The following is a 22,414-nucleotide window of genomic DNA, read 5'->3' on the forward strand; positions in this document are numbered from 1 at the left end:
TCAGGGTTTTTATCGGTTTTCAGCGTTATTTTGTTATCGTTTTTATCGTTTTTATCGTTTACTCGGTTTTCCTTGGCCTTTTCAGGTGTGTTATGAATAAATTTTCTTTTTTTCGGTACTGGTACTAGTTTTATTTTGTTGTATTTATCTGCGACACCTTAAAGGCCGGTCCATGAAAATATTGTCAGGCATAAACCGGTCCGTGGCGCAAAAAAGGTTGGGGACCGCTGCTCTATAGTATCTGGAATCTCACTGAAGTGTTGCTGGAGAAAACCTCAGCAGCCCTTATTGACCAATAGTCTTGGGATTTCAGTGTTGTCATTGCAGGGCGTCAAATATTGCTCCTGTGTCAGAGGCTGCTGCTCTTGCAGAGATACACACAAGGTAGAATTCATATACTGCAATATTGGATGCACAGAGAGGAGAGTCCAGTTTTAAAGATCTACTGTCTGCATTACTGGCAATGTATGCTTATTGCAATGTTTGCATGCACTATGCTTTGGTATTGATTTGGCATATCATGCACCTCTCTAGGTTTGTAACTCAGTGGCAGCGGCAGAGACATGAGTGCATAAGCTAACTGTTCATTATGGGCATTTTTAACCCAATGCAGAAGCACCAACATTCTCAAATAATTCGGACAGAGATTGTTACAATACTTCTGGAGCAAACTTGGGAAATGCCGACAATTGCTTTTTTTCTGTTGGCTCCAGTTGCTTTCTTTTACCTTCTACCATGACCTAGATGACCGAGAACCTACACAACTCTTTTGATTTCTTCTATTTGTATACCACCACTTGTGATGCATTAATTTTCTCTGTGTTGTTGCACTTAGGAGAATAGTGCTTATGGGCTGTGCTCATGTCACAGTTTGCCTGAGCAGTGATCAGTAGAAGGGAGAGTAACTCGCATGTTGGTAAGCCAGGAAGTCTTTCCTTCACCATCTGCCTAAGTTATGTAATACCAACTATTTAGTTAGGTTTAGGGAAAAGAAACACAACTTTAACCCTGCATATTAAAAAATAAGCTGAACCAGTGGATTTAAATGTCACTCCATGTGACAAGCTGGATATGAGACCTGTCTCACTAGGGGATTTGATGCCCTCAAAACAAACTGAAAGCTGTAGCTCAACTTTCTTGAGGAGCTGTTTGTCAGTCTCTGGAGCTAAACTTTAGGATGCAGGAAACAAGGACTGTTCTGTGCATCTTTCACAGCGGAGTGAAACCCCCCCATTACGGATAGAACATTGTTTATGAATGTCACTTCTCTGTATTATCAGCATGTGAGTATTAAACAGCTGTGCATGTTATCACTTTTTCTCCCTGTTCCTGTCCTTTTTGAAGCACTTTGCAAGAATGCTGTTTGTCAGAGGTTTGACATACAGTTAACTTGAGTTGACTTAATCAGTTTGCCAATGATCTAATACCCCTCCTTGTTGACTCAGTAATGGTAGCTCATGATGGGCATTTAGATAGAAATATGAGTCAATGAAGACAGACGTTTGTTTGGCAAGTAGCGTAGGTTCTCCTCAACCATCGATTAAGCTCACGGATCAATATGTCAGCTTGGTTTTCATCCATGCATCTTTTTCCCTCACCAATCATCAACAGTAGCTTACACTGAGGGGCAATAATCGATTTTAATAGTATTTTTAGCTTAGCTTATTGATTACAGCACATACCTTAGGTCTAAGCAAGCACTAGTTTGTACACACGTCACAGGCTGAAGAAAATCGATACGTGAGTCTGCTGATCTACTCTGTTTTTCAGGTCCCATAATCTGTTTGCTTTAGCTTAACCTTATGTATGGGTTATGAGGTATGTGTCTGGCCGAGGTTACCGAGATCATTGGGTAAATGAAAGGCCAGAGATTATCAAGAGAGACATCAAATCCATGTCATTTTAACCACTTGGGATTGGAATCACTCAGGAGAGAGAGTGTCTTAAAATGTAAAAATGTGCAGCTGAAGTGTAAAGATAGTCCACTGGGAAAACACATGCTTCAAACAGTACAGTGCTTTCAATAAATTATTGTCTGCCTGTGATCCCTAATGTCGGCTTATGTTTGCGCTACATGTTCATAAATGCTTATAGCCAGTGGGGTCTTTTATGCTATACTGTTTTATTAAATATTTGCATACTGGCTACATTTTGTATCATTTTGTATCATTTTTTTCCTTCTCTTTCAGTCTTAGCTAAGCCACCTAGAAGGCTGTATACATGGCTTTGTCCAGCAGCTTGTTTTCTTTTTTCCCTTTTGGATACTTTAATTCAGATTGTTGATTCTTGCAATCTTTCCCTAATGAGCAGACCACAAAAATAGCATTAGACAGCTTAAAAAAAGAAAAGCAAAAGCTGCTCAGAGCAGATAAAGAAGTCAGACACAGGAGAACCATTAAGAATCCGGTCAGTTTTCACAATAAAAGCCCCTGTGCAGATTAAACACCCTATTTCTGAAAAGCTCCCAGTGTAATTTGAATGTGTGTAAAGGACAAAATAATACTGTGTTGGACATATACCTGTGGTAACAGTAAAATAAAGTAAAAATAAATAAACTGCAAAAAAAATATGACACAATGCATGTTAGGTAAATAAAGTAGACTTTTGTAAAATACTATTAATGGCCCGGACCTTTTCATGTCACATTTTCAGGTACTTAAGTTTGCTACCCTGATGTGCGGGGCATCAGAATAAGAGAAGTGACAACAGATAAATTAGAAAGTTTAACTAATTAAATAAATGGAATGAATAAAAATGTCTCAGTCCATAGAATATTTTGCAGTAATGCAGTGGATTGGATGAGAAACTTGTACTATATATGAAATACTATAAATATTGTAATACTGTTTAATATGCCGTTTCCTCTCGTTATTACAGATAATATCTGTAGCACAAAGAAATGATTCTTGAAAGTGGCCAAATCTCTGCTGTATTAATTCCTTTGGCCTTTGCATGAAGTCACACAGGGAACTGAACTTTTCACCCTGTAAGTGTTTGAGTCCTTCTCTCTCCACTGAGCCACACAGAGAATTGAACCCTAACCTCTGATTCTATAAAGAACCTTTCCCTGTCCGTTGAGCACAACTCAAACAAGGAAGCGGTTGTCTGATGAATATTTGCAAGATACAGACATTATAGATCATCCACAATTTCTCCCTGCTCTCCCCTTCTCATTTCCATTCTTTTCTGCACTGCGGAGAGCTGCGTTTGCTGCATAATCGCCCACTGAGTACTCCCGACTTTCTTGTGTTTCTCCTCCCCCAATTCTTAATTTGGCTTCATTCTGTGAGCAGTACTCCACCAATATGCCGTTTAGTCATCATCTAGAGTGGACAGGTTGGACAAACAACTCTGCCGTGTCTGAGTGGTCTGGGTATAATCCTGCTAAAAAAAAAAGTGACATCCCCTCTGGCAAAAATGATTGATAGCGCAAAATTAGACATAAAATGATTGTACTTTTCAAAGGTTAGAAGTAGCTCAAATCCTATGAATGATCACACTCTAAAACAGTAGATTGTCAGTATTTTGCAGATAGTGAACAATGAACTTTAGGTAATGACATCCAGGTAATGACTTTCTTTTAGAGGAGAACTCCTCTTGTGTTCGCTGCCACATGATGGGTGTTTAGTGACAGTCTGTCGCATTCTCTTTTGTAGTTATTACTATTTCAGCCCACCACGGTTCCAGCATTTTACTCTCAACTTGATGAAAAAATGGGATTGATACTTGTTGATTGGTTCTGCATGAAATTCTGGGGCTGCTTTGACTCAAACTTGACAATATTTGCTCTTTCCCATCTCACACACAGACCTCTATCTGTTAGCTTGATTTAATTTTATTGATTTAATATTTAACATTTTACATGGTGCTGATTCCAGCTTTAAGTGACTTACAATAGATGGATGTTAGGTGTATGTTGTCCTAATTAATTAAACATGTAAAATTTCATACAAAAAGGAGTTTTCTGCAAGATGTGATACTTTTTATTTCTCAGAGATGGAACAAAGGGCATGCGAGAACTCTGTTCTTTTGTTTAAAGATCAACTTAAATTGAGGAAAAACTAACAAAAAAAATGTAGTAAAAGTTCACACAACCACATTCAGGCTCTAGTTTGACTTTTCTATGTTAAAATAATTCCACGGTGTCAGATTTATTTAGGTCACAATCTCAAAATGCAATTACTTAATAAAAAGAGATTTTTTGACACAGCAATCTATCAAAAAAAACCAAAATCGTTTTGCTGTCTGTGCTGAAACTGCTGAATTGGAAATTGTCTTAAAATCCTGGCCTTAAAAGATTTTAAGGGGTATAGATACTCTTGATTCATTTGTCAACAACTCTCACAAAAAGAAAACCTATAATAGCAAATATCATCAGTGTCCAAAGCCTGATCTATCTCATTTGTCTGTGCCACAGAGCCCCAGTGTTGTCCAAAAACTGTTAAAAACACATTGCTGAGCCACACTGTTGCAGTGGATGATGTGCTCTGTCACTAACCATTAACACAAACACAATTTCTAGTCAGTCATATGTACACCTTCCCTCTGCTGGAAATGCTCTCTCAAGCAGCGATTAGGAATTATATAGAATTAGGAAATATATAGAAATATATGTATATAATAATATATATATATATATATTATAAAATTTTAGAAAACACACATTGTGTGGGTTCATTAGTCAGCACATGTCTCTTAAAAAAGGATGAATATTAGTTTGCAAAATTAGACAACTAACAAATTAAAGGTACCCCAGAACAAGAGCTTACAAAAGATGTGTCGATGATAGTGGTGGAGAGCCCTCTTTAACACAGTGGGCCAAAATCTACCACAGGTGTTAGGTTTGGTTGAGGTCTGATGATTGTGAAAGCTTTAGTATATGATTCACATCATTTTCATACTTATTCAGTGAGCCCTTTGTGCCAACAGCTCGGTGTGATTTTCAGTTAGCCTTCCCTCTAAGTAGATCCAAATTAACTTAAAAAAAAGTGCCCCTTACAGCAGAACCAAGTCACCAGTTCCCCTCGCTGTTTTCTTTTAATTTGTCACAGTTTTATTCATTGTTGAGTGTGATTCTGAATGTGCAGGTGCCCTCTTGTGCTGTTTATGTGTGAATGCGTTTGCCGGTGTGTGTACTCGAGCCAGTGGATCTTTCTTCTGACGCCCCACTCTCGCTTTGGAGCAGAGAACTCGCGCTCGCTGGCTGATGGTGCTGGCAGGAGTCCTGGGGACCAACGGGGGGAAACAATCCCAACAAAGTGGCATGAATTAATGTGACTAATTAACACCACGTTAATTATTTGTAAATTGCATGTTTGGGTACACATTACTTGAGAGACATATGCTGCTTTTCGTGTTCGCCCAAACAAGCGCCAGCTAATCTGTATCTCTGGAGTGCCCCGCGACTGAAGACGGGCCAATCAGCACAGTGCAGGAAAAAGAAAACACATGAAGGAGAAGACGAGAGAGAAATAGAGAAGGAGAGGTGAAGAGGAAGGGAAAATAAATAAGATTGGCAAATGTATTTCATCTCATCTGGGCTCCATGAAAGTTTTTCTCGTCTTTTGCGGTTATTTGAAGTTTGTAAAGCTTGTGCTCTGTTGGCGACTGCCTGTTAAAAGATAAATATTAGAGTTTTCAACAGGGGGTTAGAACACGGGGCTAGTAGTGAATGTTGGAGCTCACAGTTTTATCATTCGTGTCCCCGTGGGCTTTCCCCTTCATCCTCTGACTAACATATTTTAATTGTTTTTCTTTTCTTAATGTTTTTTTTATTTATGAATTTCTCCTCTACAGGTTGTGTTTCAGCAAAGCTCGTGCAGATTCTTCAGCTGTGACCTTTTGTGTTTATTACATGAAACAAACAAACATTTATGGGGTCCAGTTTCTCAAAGATTTTTTTCTTATATATATTTAATTCAAATTTGAATGTTGTTTCTTTTGTAACTTTACATAATGTAAGAGTGTTGGATAAAGAAATTGCCTTGATCTGTGGCGATGCTATACCTATGCTATATAATAGTTCTCTTTTTTAATTTTTTATTAAAAAGTTAAAAATGTCAATCAAAATATCTCAAAGCTCACGGTGGTGTCTTTAAAGTAACAGTCTATGAAAATCCAAGAAAATTCTGGCAGTTTATAGTTTGTTGGATATTTATTGAATATATATTTGATATGCAGTAAAATACTAAAAAAAAAGGAACCTGCTTATTTGACCAGTCTCCTCTTCAAGGTCATCTCGTTGTGAATTGCTGCACCAGTCTCTCTGCTATGCCTAGATTGGTCATTGGTTGTCCTGTTTTGTCCTAACCTAGAATTCAGTCCCCCTGGAGTATGAATTTACAGTGCTCACATAGTAGGGCTCGGCCATATCATACAGTTCACGGTAATACCGTTATAATGTTGGGCAACGATAAGAAAATGAAATATCACGATAGGATATGCATAAAACGCGCATGCGCAGAGCCTTTGTTTTCATACGCACATGGCGGAAAAAGCATGGCGGCGACGGAGAATGAGAAGGGCGAAAGAAACGGATGAACTAGAATTGGTTTGTAAAAATGCTGCAACTTCAGTGGTGTGGAACTGATTTAGCTTTCGTCCGTCAGATACACAACAAAGCACTATTTTTGGTAGAGCGTGCTAGTGGGCCGTTGTTATTACAGTGTTTTTTGGAAAATACAGCACACTTAAAAATCAATCCTTTGATTTTTCTGAAAATCGACAGTGGCCCCTTATAATCCCGTGTACCTTATGTATGAATCCTGGTTGTGTTTACTGACCTCGAAACGATTTTATGTCGTACACGGCGCTCGAAAATCTGTCAAATGTTTTAGTACGACTTTGCTAAGCTACGAACCCGCACCACTTGATGGATTGTCGGAGCATTACGGCTATCGTAGGCAGGAGCCTCACGGAGTGATACGTACTGTGCTTCAACATAATATTACCGTATTGTGTGTATAACCTCGTTTTAAGTTTTGTGGATATTATACATGGTTATGCTGAAGATATGTCGGCCAATTTCCACTGGAAATGCCTTTTGGTTAAACTGTCAGCGAGGAATTTGAATTTGCACTGTTAAATTTATATATAACTTTAATGCACATAAAAAACAGCTGCTTGTTTAAGTGAAAATACATTGATGTTTGTTTTGTTTTTTTTGCACTAATAAAGTTGTGGAGTTGTAAAGTATTTTCTCTAGTGTCAATTATATCGTCAGTTATATCGTTATCGCAAATTTTCAAATGTATATCGTGATAAATATTTTTGGTCATATCGCCCTGCTCTATCACATAGTTTGCTAGAACTCGTCTTACACCTAAATTTCGGGCTTCACCACTGCAGTCGTAGCCATTGAAGAGGACATTGAAGTTTGATCCGTCTGATGCAGAATTCAGTGTTTGCACATTTGAGGTTTAGAGTGAAATCACAAATCTGCATATACAAGTAGTCAGAAGGGAACTTCCAGGGACCTATCCAAATGTAGCAGGACTACACAGGAACAGTGGTGGAGAGCAGCTAGATGTTTGATTACTTAATGAAAAAAAAGTGAGTAAAAAGGCATAAATGAACATTATATCTGATTTCATGCCTGTTACCAAACTTGTGTTTGAGATGGAGAACAACACAAGTACATAAAAACATAGTAGATTAAAGGAAACTCTGTGAACTACAAAAAGGACCTGACATGTCCTTTTACGATGTCCTTGAAAGCACCCTCAAGCTCAACAATTAGGCCTGTTGACGTACAGCAGCTCAGCTAAAGTGTTTGCCTACAATGTAAATATTGAGTAAGGGAGGCTAGAAAATATTTGAGCCTCAGTCTAGAACCTGTCTGAGGAGAAACACAAGACTGTTGTGCTTGAAATGATCCAAGACTTGCTAGCATGACTACCATTACATGCTTATCTATCACTCTGTCACTCCAGGCTATGCACGCTGGTTTTTATTAGGACAGTTTTGGTTGAGAAGACGCAACCAAAACTCCTGCATGGTTTGGTGGGGTGTGCAAGAAGCAGATCTGCGTATCACCTGAGCACCCCCCCACCCCCCAACTCCCCCAGCCCTCTGTCTATTTCTCTGTCTCACCCTGTCTTGCTGCCTATCCTTCCTATTACCCCTCAGTGGGTCTTCTTTTCCTCATTGACAAGCACTTATTTTTTCATCTTCCCTCCTAGTTTCTTCTCCCTCTCGCTCTCTCTCTCTCTCTGTCTCTCTCTCTCTTTCATCCCTTGCTCATTTTCTGTCCCAATCCTTCTACCCAACGCACCCCTCCCACCCCCACCCTACACACCCCCTCTACCCTTCTCCCCCTCGTCTCCTCAGAGCTCCTCCGCATTAGCAGTCAGCTCCACTGCTAGACGTACTTTGTTTTTCAACCGTGGTAGAGACCGAGCGAGGGAGCGAGCGAGATACAGGGAGAGAGAGAGAAGTGAGAGAGGGTGCAGTGCGAGTGATAGAAAGAGAGAGAGCGAGAGAGCATCATTTACACAGTCATCCACGCCGAGCGGACCCAGCAGCTCGCTCTCCCTCCCTCCTCTTCCCTCAGCCACTGCTCACGATGCCAAACATTTTATGTGTTATTTAGTCATGCCTGACTTTATCGAATTTGAAAAACATGCCAGTCACGGGTACACCCTCCCCCTGTCTCCTCCCCCCTTCTGCACCCCCCCACCCACACACACACACCCAACCGCCGACATCATCCCCATCGCCCTCTCTTTCTCCGTCTCTCGTTTTAGACTCCACCATCCAGGTCTGACCTCAAGAGCCTCTTGAGCCACTGTCTTTAGGGACATTTCACTTCTAAATGAAGTTTTATTCCCAGGCTTCACCTCCCCTCCTCCTACCCCACACCCCCACCTCCTCCTGACCACCCACCCGCCCTGGGGGAAGGAGAGAAAGAGCATAATTCTAGCCAACAGAGTGTTGACTCTAAGATGGATTATTTCTGCTTGAAATCAGAGGCCATGTGCTGCTGGATAATGTGGCTGTCCCGATTTTTTTTTTCCTCCAGTGTTCTAATGATGGAGATTTGACGGGCAGGAAAATGCGGAGGAACAGAGAGACTTGTTCCACTAGGCAAGGAACGAGAGGCTGAAGAAAATCCCAACATGCCTGCTTTTTATAATCCCAAAGTCAGGATTTATGTGTGTTTTGGATTTTTTTGTTATTTAACAGTCCTGCATAGCTTAGCTGGTAGAGCAGGTCACTAACACTTCCCAGGATTAGAGAGCTGAAACCAATGATGCTAGAAAGAAAACAAAATAAAAGAGTATGGATTTATGCATTAAGGTCTGATTTAGTTATTTTTTTAATCTAACATATCTCATCAGAAGAACCCATGCACCCTTAAATGCAGGTGCTTATTTGCACAGATTTACATCTAGAAGTTATATATGACATGCCCATCTCAAAACTACAACTTAGGAGTGCCAGAAGTTGGATGTTTCAGTCATTTATCCATTACTGTAAGCTAGAAAGAGTGGACTTCTCCCTGCTTTTGGAAAATACATTAACAGTTGGTACTTTATTAGGACTTGTTACAGTAATCTCACTTAAGCTCAGCTTCGCTGCATCCTCTGCATCCTCTTGAACGCAAATACAATATGTGGGTGTATTTTTCCACAACCAAATCATGCTCATTTTTTCAAATTAGCCTCCCTTCAGTGCAATCTTTCCATGTACCCCCTGGTAACTCCAAAAGTGGTCCCCTGGGTACAAGTACTCCTGGTTGGGAATCACTAATTTAGGCAGCATTCGGGCCAACATACAGCCCTACTTTAAACAACATAGCCTCATCTTTCATTTCAATGAGGCCATTCCAATGATGCAGCGGGATGCAAGTACAGAAGGCTCCAGCAAAATAACAATAGTCGTCCAGTGAAGCCGTGGAAGTGGAAGTTGTTTCAAATTCAGCTGAATAAAGTGCAGCACCATTTAGCAAGATGTTGCTAATGTTAGATTACTTGCAGATTGTAAGTAATATTTCTACTGTTAATCTGGTGATTATTGCCACAAAAACCACAGTGGAAATAATATCCTCTGACAAATTCTCAAGTTAGAAACCAGTAATGTATTTTTCACAATTTCTTTTGTTGGTGTTTTTTTCTATATTTGAACATTTAGCAAGAACAACATCTGCAGCTGCTTTTAGTAAATGCTATCTTATTTGTTGAAAGTCTGATGGAAGTTAACGTGGCTGATATTAAAACATTTAAAAGCATATTTAAAGTATGTCATGCAAACTGGATCTCTGGGATATTGTTTTATTGTCTTACTAGCATGTGTAATTTTTTCTATCAGGGCTGTTTTCAGAAGCCCACTAAAACTACTTTGTCTTCCATATATGCCATAGCTGTCTTTGTCCATGAGGGGAAACTGTATTGTACTCTAAACAGTATAACTATTTAGCCTTTACCTGATGGGCTACAGTACAAGTACAAGTGGCACATGAAGAAAAATTCACAAAAATATTAAGGAAAAGAAAATCCAAAAGGGACATGAATATTTGGACAAAGCACCTCAAGTGCAGTTGTTAGTTGCTGGTTCAGATTCCCTGTGCATTTGAGTGGATGAGAATCACTTTCCCCTCCAGTAACTACTGGCTGTGCCCTTGAGCAAGTCAAGTTGCTCAAGTGGAACTGCATGGCAATGTTTGGATTAAGCCAGTGGTTGCAGAGCTGCTCTCAGGTGTGTATGTGTACATACGTTTGAAGGAGGGCAGTGCTGAAACTAAGTAGCAGTGTTCAACAGAAAATCTATAACTAGAAAAATAAGAGAAAGAAAAGCAGGCTCTTTAAGAGGGAATGTGTTGCCAAGATGTGGTTTTGAAGATGGTGTGAGTCGTTCAGCAGATTGCGTCTACACAGCTGCTCAAGAAGTAACTGAAACTGCAATATTGAGCTCTGCAGTTACAAGACGAGGCTGTAATTTTTATCCCAAGTGAAAGTAAAGGCTGTTAGATGCAGCTGTTCTTTGCTGGTGGTATACAGAATATCTGATCTGCATATCAAGTTGTCCACTAAAGACAGTCTTGCTTTATTTTTTTTAAGTAAATTCCATTTATTAATATCTCTTTTTTTACTGAGATTATTTCTTCCAAGTGCTAAAATAAAGCTGTTTTTCCACATCCTGCAAAGTATCCATCCTAAGAAATTGTGACTGTAATTGTGCTTTTCTTAGAAGTAAAAGACTAGTTTATTAAAGATTACTGGATCAACAAAAATTTTAATTAATCTTTTTTAGTTTTGATTTAGAATTCCCACATTATTAAGTTGCTCTACTTTGTCAAATTGTAAATATTAACTACTTTGATTTTGTGTGACGTTAAAATTGATGCCTTTGAGTTTGCCATTTTTGAAATGGAGATTTTGAATTGGTGAAATTGTGAAGATTGTTTTGAATGTTGAGTCAAGGCTTTCTCATAATTATTAAACACTGATACGAGAAGGAGAACCCTTTTTTTTTAAACCCTGACTTATTGCAGTGCATTTTGATGGAAACAGACCTGTAGCAGGATTTTAGGTTCTTAGTGGGGAGGTGGAGTGGGATTTTTCCTGATGTTGCAGAGGTAGAAGTTCTGAGACAAAAGAAAGTCTAAGCTGCAGAAGTTTTGGTGTGAATGTGTTTCTGATAAGAATGGTTTGTTTTGCCAAAGATGCTCCTGTGAAATTAAAGTTTATTACATTCAAATAAACTAAGATTATGCAATTAACAAATTATAGGTAATATTTCCACAATCAAGAGTTAAAACATAGAAGTAATTGCTTTTCATTGCATGATTCCAAACTATAAAATTCATCTAAGTATTGAAGAATCTGTATCTTGCATGTTTTCACAGTGCATGTGTAATGCAATGGGAAATGTAAGCCTCATGCACTGTATTATCCAGTCTTCTCCTTGAAGCCAGCTAACACAGAGGAGATAGAAACCAGAAAAAGCCTGAGGGCTATAAAACACTGAAGACCCTTTCTCCCTCCGTGACTCCTCCTCCAGTTTTCATCATGCAGCCTGTTCATTGTCTCTTTAGGCTTCTGTGGAAAGTTTGCACCGCAGAAGTTGTCCATCTTAATAATTCAGTTTAATACCAAACTAAGTCATGGAAGCTTATTATTCTGAAAAGTCTGTGAAACTCTTGAGCAGTATCACTCATATGAGGAATATTCAAAATTCAGTGTATTATATAAAGTGCTGTACTCGGAAGAGGTGAACTGAAAATGTATGGTGTTGTCTGCTGTTTGAAGATAGTCTTCAGTGTTCGGATTGCTGGAAGTATTGAACTGACCACAATGCACTGGAAGATTTATTTGACACTTGCTTAAAGGAAAGATCAGAGTCGATCAATCAATCAGACTCCATCGAGGAGTGAAGGATTCTGATATTGTTTCGAAAGAGAATAGAAGTCTGTCCAGTCCAGAAGCAGTGAATCGTTACATCTCAGGACAATCAATAATTTGTGTTAAACTATACAGTGGGGCAAAAAAGTATTTAGTCAGCCACCGATTGTGCAAGTTCCCCCACTTAAAATGATGACAGAGGTCAGTAATTTGCACCAGAGGTACACTTCAACTGTGAGAGACAGAATGTGAAAAAAAAATCCATGAATTCACATGGTAGGATTTGTAAAGAATTTATTCGTAAATCAGGGTGGAAAATAAGTATTTGGTCACCTCAAACAAGGAAAATCTCTGGCTCTCACAGACCTGTAACGTCTTCTGTAAGAAGCTTTTCTGTCCCCCACTCGTTACCTGTATGAATGGCACCTGTTTGAACTCATCATCTGTATAAAAGACACCTGTCCACAGCCTCAAACAGTCAGACTCCAAACTCCGCCATGGCCAAGACCAAAGAGCTTTTGAAGGACACCAGGAAAAGTATTGTAGACCTGCACCAGACTGGGAAGAGTGAATCTACAATAGGCAAGCAGCTTGGTGTGAAAAAATCAACTGTGGGAGCAATCATCAGAAAATGGAAGACATACAAGACCACTGATAATCTCCCTCGATCTGGTGCTCCACGCAAGATCTCATCCCGTGGGGTCAAAATGATCATGAGAACGGTGAGCAAAGATCCCAGAACCACACGGGGGGACCTGGTGAATGACCTGCAGAGAGCTGGGACCAAAGTAACAAAGGTCACCATCAGTAACACACTACAACGGCAGGGAATCAAATCCCGCAGTGCCAGACGTGTTCCGCTGCTGAAGCCAGTGCATGTCCAGGCCCGTCTGAAGTTTGCCAGAGAGCGCATGGATGATACAGCAGAGGATTGGGAGAATGTCATGTGGTCAGATGAAACCAAAGTAGAACTTTTTGGTATAAACTCAACTCGTCGTGTTTGGAGGAAGAAGAATACTGAGTTGCATCCCAAGAACACCATACCTACTGTGAAGCATGGGGGGTGGAAACATCATGCTATGGGGCTGTTTTTCTGCCAAGGGGACAGGACGACTGATCCGTGTTAAGGACAGAATGAATGGGGCCATGTATCGTGAGATTTTGAGCCAAAACCTCCTTCCATCAGTGAGAACTTTGAAGATGAAACGAGGCTGGGTCTTCCAACATGACAATGATCCAAAACACACCGCCCGGGCAACAAAGGAGTGGCTCCGTAAGAAGCATTTGAAAGTCCTGGAGTGGCCTAGCCAGTCTCCAGACCTCAACCCCATAGAAAATCTGTGGCGGGAGTTGAAAGTCCGTGTTGCTCGGCGACAGCCCCAAAACATCACTGCTCTCGAGAAGATCTGCATGGAGGAATGGGCCAAAATACCAGCTACTGTGTGTGCAAACCTGGTAAAGACCTATAGTAAACGTTTGACCTCTGTTATTGCCAACAAAGGTTATGTTACAAAGTATTGAGTTGTATTTTTGTTATTGACCAAATACTTATTTTCCACCCTGATTTACGAATAAATTCTTTACAAATCCTACCATGTGGATTCATGGATTTTTTTTTCACATTCTGTCTCTCACAGTTGAAGTGTACCTCTGGTGCAAATTACCGACCCTTGTCATCATTTTAGGTGGGGGAACTTGCACAATCGGTGGCTGACTAAATACTTTTTTGCCCCACTGTATACTATATGTCCTATCTCGATTCCTAGCTGATGTTCAATCGCATATATTTAAGAGTGCATACACTACAGAACTGCTAAAATATTGAAAATCATTTGTGTAGGATTATTGTTCAAGTGCCGTTCAGCTACAGACAAAGCCTGAGGGCTATAAAACACTGAAGACACTTTCTCCCTCCGTGACTCCTCCTCCAGTTTTCATCATGCAGCCTGTTCATTGTCTCTTTAGGCTTCTGTGGAAAGTTTGCACCGCAGAAGTTGTCCATCTTAATAATTCAGTTTAATACCAAACTAAGTCATGGAAGCTTATTATTCTGAAAAGTCTGTGAAACTCTTGAGCAGTATCACTCATATGAGGAATATTCAAAATTCAGTGTATTATATAAAGTGCTGTACTCGGAAGAGGTGAACTGAAAATGTATGGTGTTGTCTGCTGTTTGAAGATAGTCTTCAGTGTTCGGATTGCTGGAAGTATTGAACTGACCACAATGCACTGGAAGATTTATTTGACACTTGCTTAAAGGAAAGATCAGAGTCGATCAATCAATCAGACTCCATCGAGGAGTGAAGGATTCTGATATTGTTTCGAAAGAGAATAGAAGTCTGTCCAGTCCAGAAGTAGTGAATCGTTACATCTCAGGACAATCAATAATTTGTGTTAAACTATATACTATATGTCCTATCTCGATTCCTAGCTGATGTTCAATCGCATATATTTAAGAGTGCATACACTACAGAACTGCTAAAATATTGAAAATCATTTGTGTAGGATTATTGTTCAAGTGCCGTTCAGCTACAGCGAGACTGCATATAAACGAATGCATGCTCTGTTTGGATGCATTTTTAGTGCATGTTTAATGAACCTATTTCCTTTTTGTGTCAAAAGACAGAAAGTATAATTTTGGAAAAAAAATTTATGAACTAGATAAGACAAATAACACCAAACCATCAACCAATAAGAATTTTAAATATATAATATAAGTAAATGCTTTCTTCTTATCAAAGACAAAAGTAATCCGAGAAGGTTTGGAATAGTTCTGCTTTTACAGAGCTGGTCACAATTCCTGATAATCAATTAATCGTGTTGACCAGCAGCACCTGTCTGCTACTAATTCCTACGGAAGCTGTAAGGTTGTCCGTAGTTTTGCACAGAACTTTGTGATAAAAAGAAAATTTCTTTATCACATTTCAGCCCAGTAACAAGTAATGTAACCAGTGTCTTCTATCTGTACCTTATATTTATCTTTAAATAAGTACAAACATATATCTTTAGTAGCTTGGTCCCACAAAAATACACTCATATTGTTAATAAGTAAAGTTATGACTGTGTAGCCACTAGGGGTGCAACGATACACAAAATTCACGGTTCGGTTCGGTTCGATACTTTGGTGTCACGGTTCGATATTTTTTCGATACAAAAAAATGTTCATGCATTTTTAATTTGTCATTTATTAAAATTATAAATATATATTTTAACTCAAAAGTACAGTTTTTAAATTTAACCCTAACCCTTGTGCGTGTTTTTTATTTTGACAGCGAATGCGCACCTGCGGACCACTTATGTGCAGCCCTGGTTATTTAGCTTGTCATATTGCAGCCACAGAAATTCTTTTGTCCATGAAACCATAAAGCTGCACTTTCTTTTTGCCTTATAGTCTGATTTGTCATAACTTCTCCGTTTTGTGGTAAGCTTTTCTTTGGCTGTCACTTCTTCACCCTGACCTGTCTTATTTGGCTCAGCAGAACTGAAATGCTTTTACACACTCACTCACATAAGCTCAGCGATTCTCTGCGCGATCAACCTCTCACATGTTTAAGCTTGCTGCGGGAGATTTCACTTGTCATGTTTGCATAGTAAGCTAACGATTAATAAGACGATGTCAGAGGAATTGGTGCACAAATTATCATCACTCACAGATCAGTGCTGTCGCTCTCTATACACAGTTCACACGATTGCAAAGTGAAAGCAAAAAAACAAGCGCAAATTCAAACGCGATTTCAATATGTCACATATTGACAGTGGCTCACCGATGCCAATGACATAATTACCCAGCTACATTTCTGAAAGAATGCAAAAGCATTGACATATATTTTTCCTACAATAGCCCGACGGGCAGGGAAGAGATAGATTTTGGTAGCCCGACTGAAAAATTCGCTAGCTCCGGGACGTCGGGCTAGCGATATTGCAAGCCCTGTATCTGATTGAGGAATCACTCATCTTTGGAAAAGAGAGTTTATTACAGAGAAATGGCTCTTTCCAAAATAAAAGCTATACTATCTGCTTCTTCTGGGCTATATTCTCAGCAGCATAAGGAGAATCATGTGCTAACAGCTGTCTAAATGACTCGGCTAAAGTTAGTAGCATGCTTGCTTTTTTTTGTCTGCTTCCACTTGTCTTTGCACTAGGATGATGTCGGCGTAAATGTGCAGTCATATTCGTTGTGTTCCCGCTAGTGCTTTCAGGTTAATCTCGTTGAAATGACCTTAACGCCACAACACGGCAAATCTCCGTTAACGAGCTACCGCCGATCGCTCCGTGCATGGGGCTAGACGGCCAACACGTTAACGAGCTAACTGTGCTAGCACACTAGTTCACACCAATGTAATTGAGCATTGCATGGCACATCCAACATACTGTTTTACTTTAGTCCATGACTCGCTTACCTTCAGGGTCATACGTCACATGAAAACCAAAATAATTCCAAACGCCAGAACTGAATGAGGGTGGGGGAGGTGCCCTGCGCTCTTCCTTCTGACTATACTGTCTGTGTTGAGCGCTCAGTGGATCTGCGCTCGACAGTGCAGCCTAGGCGGAGTAGTCGAACACAGATTCACTGAGCGCTCAACACAGACAGCATCGTCAGAAGGAAAATTGATAAAAGAAATTACAAATGTTGTATTGTTCGATACATATGCGTACCGAACCGAAAGCACTGTATCGAACGGTTCAATATCGATACGAATATCGTTGCACCCCTAGTAGCCACATCAGACACCACCTCCATTGTCAAGTTTGCTGACGACACTGCTGTTGTGGGCCTGATCTCCGACAACATCGAGACCGCCTACCTGGAGGAGATTAGGAACCTGGAGACCTGGTGCCAGGAGAATAACCTCCTCCTAAACATCAGCAAGACTAAGGAGCTGATCGTGGACTTCACTACAAAGCAGGCGAGGAATTACAAACCCCTCATCATCAGTGGCACGCCAGTGGAGAGAGTGGACAGTTTCCGATACCTGGGTGTCCACATCACTCAGGACCTGTCATGGTCCTGTCACATCAACACCCTGGTTAAGAAAGCCCGTCAGCGTCTCTTCTTCCTCAGAAGACTTAGAGACTTCCATCTGCCACTGAAGGTGCTCAAGAACTTCTACTCCTGCACCATCGAGAGCGTCCTGATGGCAAACATCTGCACCTGGTTTGGGAACAGCACCAAGCAGGACAGACGAGATCTGCAAAGGGTGGTGCGCTCAGCCGAACGCATCATTCAATCAGAGCTCCCTGACCTGCTGTCCATCTACACCAAGTCCAAAGCTAGGAAGATTATGATGGATCTCTCCCATCCCAACAATGGACTCTTCTCACTGTTGAGGTCTGGGAAGCGCTTCCGCTCCCTTAAGGCCAAAACAGAGAGAATGAGGAGGAGCTTCTTCCCCCAGGCTATTCGGGGCCTGAACCAGGTGTAGGACTGGACTCTCCCAAACACGTCACTATAAGACTGGACTCTCACACACGTCACCACACATTTCCTATAATCCATAATTCCTATAATTTATAATCCTTATCTTTATAATTTCTTCTGCTATTTGCACATTCTTTACTGTAAATTCTTAAGTTAATTTGTAAATTTTTGTAGTAAACTGTAAATTGTAAATATTGTAAAACTTTTCTTCTGTCATTTAATGGTCGGGCATTGTACAGCTACAAGCATTTCACCCCCATGCCATACTGTGTATGGTTGTGTGTGTGTGACAAATAAAATTTGAATTTGAATTTGAAGTTATCTCACAGTCTGATCACACCTTCTTTGCTGGTGTATGAGTATTTATAGCATTCAGAGCGGTGATATCAGATAGTATCAAATTAAAACAAAGCAACAAAGCAAAGGTTTCGGGTGATTGCTTGGGTTTACGCATGTGATATCCAAGAGGTTTGCATTCTTTTGTGAAATTATAAAATGGTTTTGAAGGAATCCATGCTCATAGTCATCAAATTAAAAGAACAGTTGTCAGTTTTCCCACTTTCTCTCTGAAAATGAGTTAAGAAAATTGATACCGCTGTACATGTGTTCAGCCAGGAGTTGATTAGATTACCTTATTGTGAGGTTTGAAGAAAAGCAAATCATCCAAGCTGGCTCTGTTCAAAGTTCGAACATAGTGCCTGGTGGATTGACCCGAATGCCGAGTGGTTGGGGTTCATACAGCAACCCTCCATATGCTCTGAGCACTGGATCCAGTTTGACTGTCAGTCTGGCACCATGTGCTGCATGTTCTTTTCCTGCACTCTCTCCTACATTTTTTGTCTCCATCCCCAGTTTTCCTGCCAAAGTAAAAGCAAAGATGTCCCCAAAACCAATGCTTAATGCCCATCTAAAGTTTATTAATTGATAGACTGTATCTGATTTGTTTAATCTGTATGCAAACACAAGTGTGTAGATAAAACGTTAACCTAATTTGTGGTTTAAGAGCTTTTGAACTTTGCACACAGCCAGGATTCTTGCTTCCTGCTGGTTCAAGTATTTATGCTAAGTTAAGCTAATTGTCTCACCGCTCCAGCTCAGTAACTGACAGATTTAAGAGTAGCATCAATCTTCTCATCTACCTCATGGCAAGAAACAAACAAGCTAATTATCCCTTTTTAGAAAAGGGAGTGGTTCTGGTAGTATCTATACAGAAGCTGTTGTATAATGCATATACATTGAAACTAGCAGCAGAAAAGTCATATAATGTATAGCCTGTACATTATATGCTGCATACAGTATAAGAGTAGGAGTCTATAAATTATGCAGTTGCAAGTATAGACAGAGTGATGGTAGCAATAGCATTATAGTCTACAGTAATAGCCGTATATTTTTCCCTATCTCCACCACTCGGCATTTCATATTTGGGCTCTGACTGTATTTTTCAGCTCTGTCCTCTCTTTTGTTTCCTCGCAGCAATCGGCCGGACGTTGATCCCCCGTTATTTCAGCACAGTCTTTGAGGGAGGGGTCACTGAGCTCCACTACATCCTTAAACACTCCAAGGAGTCGTTCCACAACTCCTGCATTACCCTGGACTGTGATCAGTGCACCATGGTCACCCAGCACGGGAAACCAATGTTTACAAAGGTAACACCTGACCCCTGAGCTTCTCCCAACATGAATAATTGATCACAGGCTATGATAATGGCCCAGGCGAGCCACTTAACTGGTTAAAGATCAAATTCATTTACACCCTTTGAGTCTTTTTTTCCCCCTTTATCCACTTTCATGTTGTACATGGGTTTTGAAGTCACATCTGGGGGCTTTACTGTTTATGCTGTGGAATTAATTATATGATGAATTTATGGGTTATCCACTTAGTTTGCATAGATTTCAAGTGTTCATCTCTGATATCTGTGGGAAAAATATTAAAGATTGTGTGACATTTTAGTTACAGTAACTTGAAATTGAAGTAACTTAATATGCTTGTCCTTATTTTCTGTCATATGGCAACTGGCAGAATGGTTGATGCCCAAATTCAACATGATAAAAGTGTCAAGTCATGAAGTAATTATATTTGCAGGTACCATCAATTCTGTGAGGTAGAAACTGCTCTAAACACTCCAATACTCTAAAGATATCAACAGTTTTTTTTTCTACTCTTGTTTTCATACATTGACTAGAAAAGTAGATATCCTAATGTGGTCATCTCAGGCAGACATATCTGCTGTTCATATGTTTTGCTTATGAGGTGCAACTGAGGAAATTTGGTCTAAAAGAAAGGTGCCCTTAAAAGGAGACGAATTAAAACAGCTTTTTTTAGATGGTGGGTGAGCAGAGCCGCACCAAGGGCCAGTCTGAGTGAGTCAGCAAATTATTTTCACTATCAGTCAGTCGATTCGTAGCTTTTTTTCTTTTTCTTTAATTTTTTAGAGGAATCCTGCAGTTGTGTCCTGTTTTAGTGGATATGTGCTTAGATGTGAATATTAAATCTTACACATTCATTACTCAAAAGTGCAGCTTTAATAATATGACATATTTTATACCTGTCTAAACATGCACCTTACATGAATTTTCTTAGGCCAGATATCTCCAAGCTACTGTAAATATCAAATATGCTCATATTTACTCTTTTCACTTCTAGACCTCAAAATCTACTGGTATTGCTCATATTAATGCTGGATTCCTAATCCTCCAGATGCTCCGAAGATATTGCTAGGGGGACATGAATAAGACTTTTGAAGAGTAAAGTTTAGTTCGCAGTAACAGGAAACACAAATTGCACAGGTGAAATAATCCCAAACTGACACCAAGGTCTTCTGAAAGCACTAAAGATGAGCTCATCTGCTTTTGTCTTGTGGGAGAGAAATCCCTTGTGAGCTGGAGTGAATATCTGCTTCACCACAGTCTGATCTAGATGGCTCGCTGACTCTTAGTGTTCTTCTGCTGACTGTCTAAATGAATCTGAGGCCAGATAGCTTGTCAGCGCAGAGCAGCCGAGCTAAAGGGATTCCATGTTCCCTGTACCATGAACCCTGAGCTGAAGCACCAGACCGGATTGTTCTGACATTAAACAGCTATACGCCCTCTTGTTTTCAGGACTTGACAGCATACACTCACTCGTGGGTGTGTGTGTCAGTGTGTGTATTGTGCAGAGCGCAAAATTAAGCTTTGTGATCTGCCAGAGGCTGTTAGGCTAAAGGGTGAATTAAGCAAATTATTTTCTAAAAAGAAATAAACATAATCTGCCAATGGGCATAGATTTCTTTTAGCTTTAAGAACAAGTAGACTTCACAATTTCACAGACTTTATTGGCTTTGGGTAATCTTTTTCCTAATAATAAGGCATTGATTTATCTTTTGATGTTTTGCATTTAGCTGTTAAGTTGAATTGAGAAAACCCTTCAAATAGATTTTCTTTAATGCTAAGTGACATACAATAGTATTATGTCATTTCAATTTCAAGTAGTTTCAACTTTTGCATAAATGTATAACCTATAGAAACTGCTTTGATAGTATCCTGTCAGTTTGATTGAGCAAGATAATTTGCCAGGGCTCTCTGAAAGTTGACTGAGAGTCAGGAATAAACTAATATGATCACATTTATGATTCTACATTATGATATTGTTTACACAAAAACATTTAATAATATTGAATGCTCTGTTAGAAACATTTTTTTTAAGTTGATTGAACTGCTTTTAGTTTTACTAACATCCACTTCCACCTTCCCTTTCTCACTTGTAAAGAGAAATTACTGAACATTAGCAAATATACAGATTTTCATATCACTGAACTACTGGGGTTCTTCACTAACAAACAGGTGGTTAGCTAGCAGCCCCAAATCACATGGGATTGGATAAATAATGTATTTTTCCAATAAGCCATCAGACATATCTTGGTCTATATTCAGATTGCTGACAGTTGTGGCCTAAAAGCTGGTTTTTTGGCTCATTTTGACTCAGATCTGTTTTTCCTGACAGTGCAAATAACACAATGACAGTGATGTTTTGATTTGGCCCACTTTCATATGCAATCCTTAAGCCAGGTGTACACTACAATTTTGGGCTGGCTCAGTCAAAAGCTGATGATGTGAAAGAATCATAATTTTATCTTTGGTAGTGTCTCCAAAGCAATGCTCCTGCATCATGGAGAGAAAGAAGTTCAAAGTTGGCTGTTTTAACAGTCTTGTGACTAAAAAAATCCTAAACTCTGACAGTGCCAGAAATGAACACCTCATAGCGTGACTGCTGCCAAGTCCTGCGTCTACTAACCAACCAGGAAGAATCTAGTACGATATGGATATGATGCACTGGCCAACTTCCCAAGGCACTTGGGAAGAAAAAAAGAAAAGAAAAAAAACAAAACAGAACAGAACAAACCCATATTAAATAAATGGCAGTACAATGGAGAAAATAAAATGTTTGGACTCGAACAAAGAAGAAACTCTAGTTGAGTTGTGGCAGCAGCAGCCTTGTTTGTATGATGTGTTCTCCAGCTGTTATCGTGACTGCAACAATAAGGATGTAGCCTGGAAACAAATAGTCGAGAAATAACAGATGCGCGTGTTGGCTATCATTCAGTACTTATTATCATCATAGAGTCTGCATACATCAAACTTGACGTCCTGCACGAGTAGATCCATGTTGCACTGTGCGG

The 22,414-nt window shown here is 39.8% G+C and overlaps 1 protein-coding gene across 4 annotated transcripts in view; it reads left to right on the plus strand.

The window, feature by feature from the left end:
• ldb2a (LIM domain binding 2a) overlaps positions 1-22,414 on the plus strand; it is a 115,884-nt gene that overhangs the window by 52,961 nt on the left and 40,509 nt on the right. For all 4 annotated transcript variants that reach the window (XM_085469321.1, XM_085469322.1, XM_085469319.1 and 1 more), the window contains exon 3: positions 19,234-19,406. In XM_085469321.1, the coding sequence (XP_085325447.1) occupies positions 19,234-19,406 (173 nt within the window). The remainder of the gene's footprint in view (positions 1-19,233; positions 19,407-22,414) is intronic.

This window comes from Copadichromis virginalis, linkage group LG2 (assembly GCF_057382275.1).
Source record: "Copadichromis virginalis isolate Kocher_CV1m ecotype Utaka linkage group LG2, C_Virginalis_male_GT1.1, whole genome shotgun sequence".
NCBI lineage: Eukaryota > Metazoa > Chordata > Actinopteri > Cichliformes > Cichlidae > Copadichromis > Copadichromis virginalis.